The 15,000-nt window shown below is 34.7% G+C and overlaps 1 protein-coding gene across 4 annotated transcripts in view; it reads right to left on the bottom strand.

Annotated features, from left to right (window-relative positions):
- Window positions 1–15,000, bottom strand: part of BRINP1 (BMP/retinoic acid inducible neural specific 1) — a 1,471,690-nt gene that overhangs the window by 762,610 nt on the left and 694,080 nt on the right. For all 4 annotated transcript variants that reach the window (XM_044058041.1, XM_044058038.1, XM_044058040.1 and 1 more), the window contains exon 3: window positions 9,847–10,037. In XM_044058041.1, coding sequence (XP_043913976.1) covers window positions 9,847–10,037 — 191 coding nt within the window. The remainder of the gene's footprint in view (window positions 1–9,846; window positions 10,038–15,000) is intronic.

Below are 15,000 nucleotides of genomic sequence, written 5' to 3'. Positions count from 1 at the left end.
TCAGAAAATCCTGCCAAGGACAAGTGATATCTAAAGGCATCTCATCAAGGTCAAAAGACGCTATCATTGGGTGGGTGGTTGGCATAATGGTTAAGGTGTTTACCTAACAGACACAAGGTGCAAGGTTTGATTCTCACATGGGGTAATTGGCTAGGCTTAAAATGGCCCACAAGAGCAGTTAGCCTAGTACTAACCTATAAACCTATTCCTATATAATCATCTGTTTTTAGACCATTTTATAAATTGCAAAGTCCCCTTTGGCATGTAACAATCCAGCTAATTCCAGTCCAAGAGGTACAGACTAGAAGGATTACTGGTCTTGAGACACAACTACTGAATCACGATTGATGTCCTATCCCTATATTCTGTCTCTAATTGCCTCTTAATGGCAATATCTGTCTTACATTCTATGTGGTTAAGGAATTACTGACATAAGTCAGGCTCTATCCACAAAATCACCTTCAACACATAGTAATAAGTTTAAATAAATGGTTCTGATTACAGAGAAGGTGGGAGAAATAAGGAACAGAACTAGGAAAGAAAACGGCTATGAGTAATGGAATAGAAAACAAGGCAGGATACATGGGAAATAATGACACATTATGCTATCAGTGCTCATTCATGCCTTCTACCCCTAACAGGGAAAGTTGGACATTTTCCATGGACAGATGACCCAGAAACATGAGTTCTAGCACTACTGCTCATAAGAATGTTGGTTGAAAAAGGAAATGCAGTTGTTGTCTTAATTCATTTCTAAATCATCATGCTTACATTGTAATGTTGTGACATAATCAATGCACTTTTCTGACAGATGCCTAACTACACATTCAAGCTTTGAGTGGCCTACAGATTCCAGTTTACACAACTTCCATAATTCACTATCCAGACAAATATAATCCTACACTAATGGGTCTTACTCACATGAATCTCTAGTTCTTCCAGAATTGCTATCCCGCTTCATTTTATTACCCTCATAAACTAAAATAATTAATATTCAAACATATAACCCCAACTTTTTATTTTCTTTGTTTTGTGTCATTCTCTTCACATTAAATAATTACCTTACCATACTTATTTCAATAAAGAAAAGAAAAAAGATATGCAGGCCATGCTTATTTTTCTTTATGGATTCGATGGGCCACACAAAGGATCTGCTAAAGATACCTTCTTATCTCAAGAGATAATTACATCTTTGCCCTTTTGATGTTGAGAACCAAAGCAGCCGATATTTCTACTTCGTACCATATTGCACACTGCTAAATGCATATTACACTGACCGTACATAATTAGTCTTGTTTGCTATTTCTCTGCCCCATATCCTCCACAAAGAACATATATTTTTGACCTTATTTGGTTCTTAGGTATGAATTATTAGCACACCGGTCTGAATACATGCTAGAGTATATTAATCGAACACAAATGGACTTCACAGCCATAACAAACTTGGCTTTATGCATCATCTACACTGACCAATGCAGAATTTTTTTTTTATAAGAAATGCACATTTTATGGTATATTTTCTAATTATAGATACTAAAGATTCACCTCTTGAGCTTTACAATAGAAGTGAATTTAAGAAATTGCAAGTTGGCTATGATCAGAGACCTAATCATAATCCCCTGTCTCTAATATTATAAACAAACAAATAAATAAATACACACACACACACACACACACACACACTTATATATATATATATATATATATATTACAAATAAACAGTCTAAAAAACAAGGAAACCTGCACAGCACCAAATATCTTGCAGTTACAACCTTTATTCATGATACCACCATCAAAGCAATGATAAACTATGTATCAGCCATTGGCTTTCTTCAACATAGCCATAACTTATGAAGTGGTTCACATTGTTCACAGCATGGATCTTAAGCTTGGTGTTGCTGAGCCCTTCCACTCATGCATGAGCTGCCATGTAGTCTCACTTTCCAAAAATCCCCTAGTAAGAAAAAACCCTCATAATCTAGCAACCAGAAGTCTGATGCATCTTAAGCATTATACACATCCCCTCTATGTATAATCCCTCCAAAATCTGTGTCGTAGATATCACAGCATACAATATAAAATTTCAGGAACCAACACTCCTACACTGTTCAAAACTTTGACTTAAACCATCCTTGAGAATTCTCAGATAAGATAAAAAGGCATTTATCTATTGACTAACAGATTTTTTTTGAACATGGACTATCCTTCTACGTATCCCATGTTCTCAATACTCCAGTAGATTTACACCTCATTCATTACAGCTGAGCAGCAGAGTCAAATGTAACCACAAGTCCCACTTACTATGCATATTCAACAGAAAATCCATTAAAATGACTTCTGATCATCTTATTGCAAAATATTACTATTGGTTCAGCCCCACACGTCATCCTAACCAGAATACCCTTGTATTATGAATTTGAATAAAGTTTTACTCTCGAGGATCATCACTGAATTTACATTCTCATTATTATTTGCCTACGAACCATTTTTGCAAAACTATTATTGATGTACAAAATGTACTTTAAGGGGACATTTGAAATCTTTATTCTATACCAGACTGTGAATATGACTCAGTGACCTCACTCTACACTCACTCTGACGTAGCTTCAATGTGTATTCCAGGTGAACAATTTGACAGTCATTAAATTTCCCCAGATCTGTTGTCACGATCTCTTCCCTCATATAGCCCAAAGTAAGGGGTAGCCATGGGAAGCTGTTCATGTTGATCTAAGGGAAGGTAAACATCTGTATTCCTAATTAAAAAAATAAATAAATCAGCACTGATGAGAAAGGACAGCTTATACCATAACTTAATTTCTCTGTGTTACTTAAAGCCATAACAGAGAATAGCATACTTCTGCATGTTAGTCTACAGGAGAACATTACCCACCAATAATGACTTCCTTTCCATCCACTGTTTTCTTCCTATGCTGTCAAAACACTTTCTTTCTCATACCAGGTGATAATCTGAACTAATACAACTCTGTTTGACCATATCATTTGTCGGTTACAGATGATGGCAATCTATGTCCTAGTTTTTTAAGATACAAGTCCACTGTCCCAGTTTAGTTTTCACAATTACCAAACAGTCCAACTCTTCCTTACCAATCAAGATATAAGTGATTTGTAAGTTACACATCCTTCATCCATCTCCCAATGTGGCTGAAAGTACAACATTTGACATCGCATTTCAACAGACGTGTTTTTTACATACATACTTGCAGCTAGTGTCTAGTCCACTCTCTAAACGGAACGCTAGAAAAATAAAAGCATTCTGCTTTAAAGTGTAGCAAACCTCATCGTACAAATGTGACAGCGGCTTGCTGCATCTACAATGCAACACAAAGAGTAGTTCTGTCATTTTCAGCTTTCAATTAGGAATGCTGGTACTGCAGTACAACTCCATCAAAAACTGAATTATTCCCCTTAATACCTTGTGCCAGGGTCAGATGACTACTTCTACCAACCTAGCTACATATAACACTCTTTGCCAAAGTGGTAACATTTAATCATACTGGTCTTATAGAATTATCGACATGCATTTCAACTTGCTTCGAATTTCATTTCAGCAAATCTAAAATAAAGTTTATTTTTGTCAAACATCTGCAGCTCCATCAAAATTCAGTTTGTAGAATCAAATAACTGATCATCACTACACACTCAAGTGCCATTCTGTTACGTTTCTTTTATTGGAGTGATAACTTTAATTGAACACATTTCTACCCTTAACAATTGTAACAGACTGGTTCCAGAAGATTCTAGAACTACTTAGTAATGCACAAAAGTCATGCACTACAAAAAGTGCAAAAAAAAATAAATAGTCATACAGAAATATTTCCTTTCAATAGCTCTTTCTTAGACATTTGCATAAACCAGAGCAAACTGCACTCCTACTGATTTCCCATGAAACTGTAGAAAAATGTCATTAAGCAAAAACTATGTATATGCAAGCAAAATTACTTACAGATAAAGAATAAAACTTGCCCTGCTATCAGATATGCCACAAAATGCTTATTTTCTTTGTGAGAAACAGAAGTATACAAAACCATGGAACATCAAAAGTGCCAAATTGCATTGTTTAGCCTTTGTTTTGGCAATGTTTTCAATAAGCTGTGCAACCAATTTCCCACAAAATATGTAAGCCATTGAATAGAAGATACTGAAGATATCTTGGTATATTACAAATAAACTTGTAATTTTTGGGGTAATGTACAGAACATGGTGTAAACTGAATTTTCTATAGAAACATATTTCACATGTGATTCTGTTTTAAAAAAAATGCAATTCTCATTGCCAATTCCATTTAAGGTGGGACACCATTTCTTGTATAGATTATAACAGTAAGCAATTTATGTTTCACTTTGTTACAGTAAATATACATGTAAATAATACATTTAAATGCAAACTTCTAACCATTAAGACAGGGTTATCTCTCTTATCAGCTAGTATAAAAATGTACTGTTTAGACAGATCTGTGCTTTCCCTTAGATAAAGCCATTCTTTTCCTTAAATACTGCACGTAAGTAGTTAATGACACCTTTTTAATTCCACTATAATTATTTCCATTAAAACATTTTAGATAATGTAAGAGAATCATATGCTTTAAAAGGGGTAAAATGGCTGGGAACCTCCAATGATGATACTTATAGCATAGGATATCATGACCTGTATTAAAGCATTTGTTCTACAGACATAATTTTTCAATCCCAGCAGTTTTTTTAAACATCTTTATTAAATTATCACTAAAGACCTAGGGAACATACATTAATATAAAAATATACATCACATACATTCAATTTTATAACTATTACATTAATTGCTCAATTCCTGTCTTCCATTAAACCCCCTGTCCTCCTTTAGGAAATAATTCTGCATGTATTGCTCCTATATATCATACCACATTTTTGATGCAAAATGGGACGTAGTGCAAAAACATGCTTGTTGTCCTTAGATATCAGTTAATAACCTTACCAATTACCTCTTTAAAATTCTTTAACCTTTCATGTCATGGTTTCCCTCACCCCACCCCAAAAATGATCACGCTTTACCAAATCTATTCCAATGTTATTGATACTAATGGAATATCAATAAGATAAAAATATACGTAAAAAGAAAATAAAGAAAGGCGTTTATTCAGTCACTCTGATAGGTAAATAAGGAAGAAGAGTGAAATCTTTGAAAAACAAACACAGACAACTTGATTTCAGAAAAGCATTCCAGGCTGGTTTTGCTGATTTTGGTAATGAGGTCGCAGAAGAGATAGCAGGAATCAGCAAAACCAATCTCAAGTGCTTTTCTGAAATCAAGTTGTTTGTGTTTGTTTTGCAAAGTTTTCACTCTACTTCCTTATTTTTTTTACTTTTTAGAGCAACTGAATAGAAAGCATTATTTATTTAAAAATGTTTTTTAACTTATATTTTTACTTTAAAAAAGCTAAAAAAAGTTTTATGTCAGCAATGCAAAACCCAGTGGGAACCAATCATTATGCAATAGACAGTACTTCAGCACCCTGGACAGCTCAGTGCATTGAGAAGTGTGACAGAACCACAGAGACACAAAGCCAGTTTCAATAAAAAACATAATACTAATAATAATAAAGGTTCGTCATTCTCATATACTCAGCAGTGATTATAGCAATTATTGACTAAAATATCACCTTTGAGATGTACTTCCTTAGACATCTCAAACAACTGGAAAAACCCAGAGGTTCCTAATTATGGAGACCATAGTTTTGAAGACCAGGAAACACTATGCATTCATTCAGTATCATACAGATTCTAGGAAGAATACTATGTCTTGCCTTACATACCTACAATACCTAGTTACCCTGGATCTTCAGTATCTCTGCAAGTCTTACAGCTCAATTGGGGACCTGACCTAGGGATAAAATCTTCACCAACAGATAAATAAAACAGAATGGAGACAAATTCCTCACATGTTTCCTCTCCAACCTCTAGAACAGGCCACCCCTGCAGGTTAAACATTGCAGTGCACTTTCATCCTTTAAATGAAACCTGGATGATTGGCTGGATATCAACACATTTTCCCTTGGACTGATTGGCCTAACCTTCCTGGAAAAAAGATGGAGAGAACGAGGGTACTGGAAATGTGTAAGTTGTCACAAGACTAAATTGCCTTGAAATCCATATCAATGTTATAAATGCCTTGACAAAAGTATTACTGGTGGATATAAATAATTTGCATTCATCCAAGGCATTAAGTAGCTTAAAAGGACTCCATAGATATTTATTTATTTAGTTATTTGACATTTGTTTACTGGGATGGTCTGACTGCTCAAAAAAATAACCCGTTTTCAGTGGAAGCCTGGGGAGAAAAACTCCAAATGCAGATTCTAATGTACAACACTTTATAAACAGACTCTAAAGCACAAAACTTTACAAACAGCATGAACAAAACATTATAAAGAGAGCATTACAATCATATACATAAATGTGCAGACATAAAAATATAAATGTATAGACTTAGGGAGCAACACAGAAGGAAGTTTGCAAACAATGAATTGCAAGGAAGTAGACACCCTATGAGGAGACAGATACTCATAAAAAGTAACAGGTAAGATGATAAACAATATATTTACATATAATGCATAATATTCAAGTAGAGTTTTTTGCTTTCTTTTCATCATATTTTAGATTGTTGAATAATTCAGTGGAACAATTTTCTTAATTCAAATTAAAACTAAGATGTTTCTACAAAAAGTAATGACTTGTGTTATTTCTCAGGGACAATTCTTTGCATCTTTCTCTTCAATGTTTTTATGGAATGCATATGGTATGTATGATGAGAACTTGTATAGTTTAGTAAACTAAGTTTACTGCGGATACTACACTACATGCTACTGTCACAAACTTGAAAGAATGTTATTACATGCAGTCATTCTTGGATCATTTAGTTTTTCATCAGTTGATAGTGGTATAAACCCAGGGCAGGAAATATTTTTTGAAAAAGTGATAGAAATCATATTTTTTTTACTCTTGCAAGTTTTTCAGGTAGAAAGAAAACAACCTACAGGAAGTGGCAGAAGTGAAGGGAACGTTAGTCATACATCTGTCAATTATTATGAATAAGTCTGTTAAAGACCAATATAAAGGTTATCCTGTCATGAAACGATAACAAAAACAAAAGTTCCCCTTATGTTGGCATCTAGTTAAGTGCTGAGAAAAATTTATTTGAGGCATTGGTACTGTAAGCTTTCAACCCATACTATAAATTTTAATATCGAGAATTATGCTGTAATGCACTATGCTACCTTGTGGTACAGATATATCTTAAAGTATAATAGTGAAGTATACATTGATTTGTTTATACACTGATACACATCTATTCTTCTAAATTTATTGTGGTTAACTTCCTGTTAATATTATTCATTGTTTATGCTATTTGCATATCTGCTCTGGTTTTAGTGTCACGGAAACTGTTTGGTCATGCTCTTCCTTCAAGCATTAGTCACATAATCCTTACCTGATAAAGAATATGCATTCACACACACACACACACACACACACACACACACACACACACACACACACACACACACATACACACACACACACAAACGTATCCAATGAAGAAATCTAATGTCCTTGATGTTTAACTGTGGTATGTGCTATGGTATCTCAGGCTTATACAAGACAATGTAAAAAGCAAATCTCTTCCAAAGTTTGCAGTGACAACCTCCAGTCATGTACATGGCTTTCCCATGGCCACAAATACCATGCCTTGACCTAGTTGCAGCACTTGAGGTACTACGCATTATTAGATCTACATACCATACAAAATGGAGCTCTTCCTCCCTTTTTCTGCCATGACTCTCTCATTCACTTATCTAGCTAATGTTGCAGGTAGAAATTAGTTCACTGAAACCCTCTTATTATAGGCTGTTTTTACCAAATATGCAAACAATGTTTGTTTATATTCCACTTTTATATGTAGAGTATTTTTTCCATACTTTGAACAAAACTGATTTTAGAGCAAATAATTACAGTTCTATAAAATGTACAAATCACTTGCAAATTAAATTAATTGTATTTATTAATTTATAAGGACTTGCTATTCTTAAACAGAGAACTGTCTTGTTAAAAGCTTCTTAAACTGAATTTTGTACTATGCATTACTAAAGCCTGATTACCATTTCCAAGTGTCAGACAGTCACTATTCATAAGACTTTTCAACTGATGTCCATAGATTATTGAAAGATAAATTTAAAATTCTGTTGATTCTTTTTTGCCTTACAAGAGAACATTTAGGGCAAATTAATTTAAATTATTTTAATGAATTATACCTGCATGGATTGCATGTCATTTTCATTGTTGCAATTATGATAATTACATTTTTTTAGTGCTGCATAACTCACATTTGTTTGTCTTGTTAAAGACATACATGTTCAATCCAGTGTTTTAGATTTGTTATTCACTAATGAAAAAGCTGGTTATAGTTCCATAGAAAAGCAATGCAGCTGATAAAACAGATCCTATACAGATGTAAAATATTCCTTTTTTTTCTGTGAGTAGCTCAGATTTGATAAACTCTCAGTCACATGAATCAACTCTGTGATAACCAATGAAAGAAGAAACACACTGCAACTTTGTTTCTTTTCTCAAAGAATATAAAATGGTGCAGTAACAGCAATACATACCATGTTCCTATTGAACTGGGGTCTGTACCAGATTGTTGAATCCACAAAAGGTTATAGAGCTCTTCACTGATCACTCTTTGTCGAACTCAGAATCCGTCGGAACAATTGTTTCCATGAACTGTTTCCCACTGTAAGTAATCAGTCAGCAATCATCGGGAAGTTGCCCTTTTCCCCACTTAAGTGTGATCTTGGAGTTGGTATATTTAGTTAGGGTGGGTTTAACATTTTTCTGTTTTTATTGCAGTTGGTAGGTTGGCCAATAAATAAGTTACTTACTGTGGGAAAGATTTTCGTGGTGGTGATCATTCGACAGATTCACATTTGACAAATAGGGGTCGATGAAGAGGTATTCCACCTTTTGTGGTTTTGATAATGTGATACAGACCCACTGAAATGTTAGCAGAAAGTTACTTCTTTAGAAACAATTGTAAGTAGAAACAGTTATCCTAGCTACATTAAAGTTATGAAATTTAACTTCTGTAAATGTTTCTTTGCCACTATGAACAAATATTATCATGGCTAAATGGGATCGCAGCTAAAAGCTCACAGGTATAAACAGGTTTCAAAGGTATTCACAGAATATACTATCCAAGTTAAATTATTTATGCACTGAAACTAGATCAGTACAGATATGTCTTATGCATTTCCATTCCCAATACCATCAGGATAATAGTTAAGCCTACATAAAAATGCACAAAACACCTTTAAAGAGGCATTACCCCATCCCACTTGGGCTACATCATCTCCTAGCATAAATTCTATTAATTTAACAATGGGTACAAACTTGAGCATTAGATACAACAAAACATACATAGTCACCAATTTTATGTCAACTGTTTTCCCTTTTTCCCTTAATTATAAATGCATAGCATCAAGTATAGTATTAATACCTAGAATTAAGTGAAGTAGGGTTGGGAGTTGGCATGATGGTTAAGGTGTTTACAGATACAGGTTACAGGGTTTGATTCTTACCCTTGGAAAACATGGTTAGGCTTAAAAAAGCCCCCTGTGGTCTTTAGTCTAGTAAACCTATGAACCTACCATTCTGCCTTTAACCTGCTATTATCAAGTTGTTGAATGTTGATACATACAACTTAATATGCAAATAAATAAATATACAATAAAAATAAAAAGGGAGATTCATACTCCATGTGAAATATGATTAGAAGGATGTCAGAAATGGTACCTACCTCCTAATGTTGCTGATACAAGAATATGTGTCCCGTATTTCTTTATGACAGTGTCAATGAACTGCTGCGTAGTGGGTCTCCGCCCAAGTAAACGAATACTCCGCTGGAACTCTGGCATTAAAGGGAGACTAGTGGGGGACAAATCTCTCCTTTCAATAGCAGTGTTCCTCACCTTCCAATGGGCAAACTCTCTGTCAAAAAATAGAAAATAAAATGTTTTCAATGCTTAGCGATCATTTAAGTAAGCAGAATCATATTTCAAGCACAGCAGCCTAAACAACAGATGCATAATTGCACACAAAGGACAACTGGCACATCACATTTCTTCACATTATGGAAATTTTGCATGGACTTAACCAAATATACTTTGATTCATTGTCACAGATATATTTGTACATTGTTTTAATAGATGTTGTGCTCCCTTCTCATAAAAACTTTGTGTTCTTGTTGTAATAGAAGGAATGACAATTTACTCCATAGTGTCTGGCATTAAAAATTGATTTTATTGCATATTTTTTTTATTTTACAACAGAAAAGAATGGAGGTAGGGAGGATGCAGAACTAACTGAAGAAAGCATGGCTTCCATTATATCAAAATATTAAATATTAAAAGCCTTAAAACACAATACTTAACAGAGACACAATCTTTTACTAAAATGCTGACTTCTTTTTCTTTAAAAATACATAAACACAAGATAATGTCACCATATTTCCAAAGGGGATTTTCTGAGCTTAGCTGCAAGTTATCTAGTAAACAGATATATTATTTTGCTAGTCTTACATTCAGTTTAGTTTAATTTTACACCATCTTCTTACTGTCTTGTACTTTTTAAAATAAACATTTGCATGCAATGCAATAATATATATTCCAACATTTTATAAAGAGCACTTTTGGTTTTGGGGAACATAACACATTGAAGGCTTTGTTAAATAATACCACTTTTTGAAGAGAATGTTGCATTTAAATATATTACAAAGCATTTAGATTATCTTAAGAGACATATACAAGTATAGTATAGGTTAAAAAATGTCCAAGTCCGTGTATTGTCACAATTCTTCGAAATTAACACTTCAGCTAAAAGTCTGTTTCATAACTTTATTTCAAAGTTTTGAATTATGACATTCAGAATGATAAATAATACATCTGAATAGTTGAAAATAACAGCAAAATCACAAATAAATAAACAAATATTACGTCTGTGGCCTAATTCCCTAATATTATCAACACAAAATATTCTTCTAAAATGAAGTAGATTTACTCCAGCATATCGGTCCCAAAATATAAACATCATACTAATGAATGTATTCTATCTCATAATAAGTAATGCAATACCCTAACTATATATGAAAATAGATAAGCAAAAATCTGTTCACAGACAGTAAAATAGAGAGAGAAATGAAATGCCTTGATGCAAGCCCTTTCTTTAAAAAAAATTCTACATAAGACAGACAGATTGGCAGGTATTCTGGACTTTAAGACAAATACTTCAACCAAGAATACTCGTGGTGGTGGTGAATTATTATGGATGTTGAGGTAATACAATAAAATGATGACTTTAGCAAGCATGCCGCATGCCTTTACTCTTTGTGGGACTCAACTCAGCTTGCCATATCTGGGCAATATAAAGCCATGACTTGGCAGAGGGGAACCAAGAGACTTCCATCTAAAAGAGATGGCTTTTTGGGCCACTATGGTTATAATCTAGTAAAACTGATAAGTACATGGATGGCAACCTCTCTCCAAGTATCATAAAGTCTGCTGTGAGAAGATAAAGGAAGTTATTTATCTGGTAACCGAAATCATCTACATGTTATTCCAAAAGTTAGAAAGGTTGTGACAACTCTGAAAGGCAAAATCTCCTGATCTTATTTTCCCATCACTCAGTCATAACCTGCATATTGAGAACAAGTCATGAGAAAATGTAGCTTGTTTATCTGTGATGTTAAAGTCATTAAAAGAACCTCCAGGCAAATAAGTACCACTTTGCCGATGCTGAAGTATGAAAGCAGTCTTGAAGGAGGGTAGCTATTTGAATATCAACAACTAGCTAACTAGTGTCCCCAGTCTGTGTATAGCATAAAGTTTGGTTAGATCACATATCTCAGTATGTTTTCTCATGAAGTTTTGGACAAAACCAAAGCTAATGTTAGGATAATGGCCTAAAATCAGGGAGAATTTGCAAATATTACCCAAATTCACATAAGTAGTAAATAGTGCAACAAGATTTGAAATTAACATATTTTGCTTCAAATGTCGTGCTTCATATTCTTTAGAAAATACAATGTCACTGTTTAACTTACTTGGAATCCTCGGTAATTTGATAGAAAAAAATCAAATGTTTTACAGGGCGAGGAGTCCTAGGACAGAATCAGGGACATTCTAGAAAATAAGGTACAAGAAAAATCAAATGTTTTACAGGGCGAGGAGTCCTAGGACAGAATCAGGGACATTCTAGAAAATAAGGTACAGAAAAATCAAATGTTTTACAGGGCGAGGAGTCCTAGGGCAGAATCAGGGACATTCTAGAAAATAAGGTACAAGAAAAATCAAATGTTTTACAGGGCGAGGAGTCCTAGGGCAGAATCAGGGACATTCTACAAAATAAGGTACAGAAAAATCAAATGTTTTACAGGGCGAGGAGTCCTAGGGCAGAATCAGGGACATTCTAGAAAATAAGGTACAAGAAAAATCAAATGTTTTACAGGGCGAGGAGTCCTAGGACAGAATCAGGGACATTCTACAAAATAAGGTACAGTCGCAAGGCATTAACAAGATCAACATCCAGATCCCACAAGCCCCAAAATTAAGTAAATAGGCTACAGTAATTCCTATTTAAATCAGTAGAGGTGGAGTCATCTACATATGTTCTTGGTTTTGAGAAAGTCTGCAAGGTGCATGCATGCATAGGGATGAGAGCAGTTCAGGGTACAGAGATGTTGGAGGTGAGTTAGGCAGAAAATAATCGTGGAAACCTAGTACTTTGTGCCATGACTTAGTCTTGGGAAATATATCAAAACTGGCTGGGGAACCATGATAAATGAGCAAGGGAGATTACTACTACTTAAAATCTGGGACCTCAATTACTGTGTGAAAGGCATGGCAAACTGTATTCGGATAATGAAAAAAACTGACCAAGTTTAAATTTTCACTGCTTAGTGCACAAAGCTCTGATAAGAGTGGCATATGGAAATAATTATTTAGAACACTCTAGAATGGAAGAATTGATACTCCCTGGTACTGTTAACTACAGAGAGAGACTAACAGAAACATTGTACCAACATACTGTTATGCTAATGACTGAAGCTTACTAATCTGTGAGGAAATCCAGGGGTCACAGATATCTTTTTTCTGTTGTTGAAGGCATAATACAAATGCACACCAACTCAAATATACATTGGTGCAAAATAGTCCCATTTTTCAAAATTGCCTAGAGAGGAAATTCACAGGCATTTTTGAAATATATATAACATTTTTGGATACAATACAATGTTAATTAAAGCAAACTTCGACTCCAAAATGAGTTTTCACTTATTCCACATCTGAACTCTGCAGTAATTGTGATTTCAATAACCTCTTTATTTTAATTGCAGTGGTGCAGCGGTAGCGTTGTCACTTCACAGCAAGAGGTTCTCCCGTTTGATTCTCATCTGGAGCGCCTTCTGTGTGGAGTCTGCATGTCCTCCCTGCAGTTGAGTAGCGTTCGAAAGACATGCGTGAATGGGTGTGCCTTCGTTGAAGGTTGGGCGTCAGGCTAGCACCTCGACAACGTAAAAATCGACTGCCAATCATGAGCGGACCGGAGTTCCACTGGGGCGACCCCTAACTGGGAAAAGCCGAAAGAAAAACAACAACTAACAGTTGAGGTGGTAAGGAAATTCTCTGCCATTTTATGCTTAAAAGGTCCAAGTGAAATGTATACTCCTATCTAGAGAATGGAGAGTTATTAATGTTGCCAGTTATCTCAAAACTTGTAATATTTTAGCCAGCATATATTAGTCATTGTTTACGCCTTTCAAATTATTAGTTGCATGTAGTTCTTCCTTAATAGCTTAAAGCTATCGAAAATACTTTATTTTAAGTCAAGACTCTGATGCTTTATTGAAATATAAGAGAACATTCAATAAATAAAAAAGGTAACGCATATACATCAATGTATTACTTTATACAGAATTAATTGGATTCTACTTAAGTACTGTTTAACATAAACAATAACTGAGACCAAACATCATTGCACCACTTCATGTCAATATGTGGCTAAACCAACATTTTGATGTATATGCAGATTTGTGGAGTGTGTCTTTCTGGTCATCAGGAATGCCCAGTGATGAAAAATAAGAGCCAGCATTACAAGAATACCATTGCATACCCACATATACTGCATATAAGAAAATGAAACATTTGACAACTACATGCCTAGTAGCTAGACACCACTTCTTTTTGGCCTGGAAGACAACAATGTAACACAGAATGAATACACTTAATTAGTGTCAGCTACACATTTTTGGAGTAAACACAGACCCATAGAAGGTAGGAATAATCCACCTGTGGTGCAGAAAATCTCCAGCATTTGATACTCACGGGAATCCCCATCGTAGCAAACCCAACAAGTATATTTGCTAACTATAAAGCATTTTTAAACGTGTATGAAAACAGTCATGGGAGGCACTTGACTCATATGGCCTCCAGTAGCTTAGATCATTGGTTATCTGATATTCATGGCCCTCAGTACCAGACCCATTTGCACCTTAAAGATAGCAATTAAGGTGGCAGAGAATAGATGACCAATATTTGCATACCAACCAGTGAGTTTGTCACCTGACCCCGATCCATTTCCCCATGTTCACTGTTGACCACTGAAAAGGCAGTAACCCACCCATCATGAACCATTAATTGTTCTAACAACCCCGCTGCCATTTTTAATTGGTTGCACTGCCAATACTAGAAAGTTATTTTTTTTAAATATTTTACATTTCTTCTACCTGTTTTTTTCTGTAGACTCAATAAAATGAATAAATAGATAATATTAATATTGCATTTTCTTTATCCAGTGCAAGACAGAAGGTGTGGGAGAATATGAATTATCAGACTTGTCATATGGCCATGCAGAGTTCTGATACAAAATGTATGAAATTACCTTATCATTTAAGTACTTC

Source organism: Protopterus annectens, chromosome 16.part0 (assembly GCF_019279795.1).
Source record: "Protopterus annectens isolate FY-2018-M chromosome 16.part0, PAN1.0, whole genome shotgun sequence".
NCBI classification, from domain to species: domain Eukaryota; kingdom Metazoa; phylum Chordata; order Ceratodontiformes; family Protopteridae; genus Protopterus; species Protopterus annectens.
This window is presented reverse-complemented; position numbering and strand designations above follow the sequence as displayed.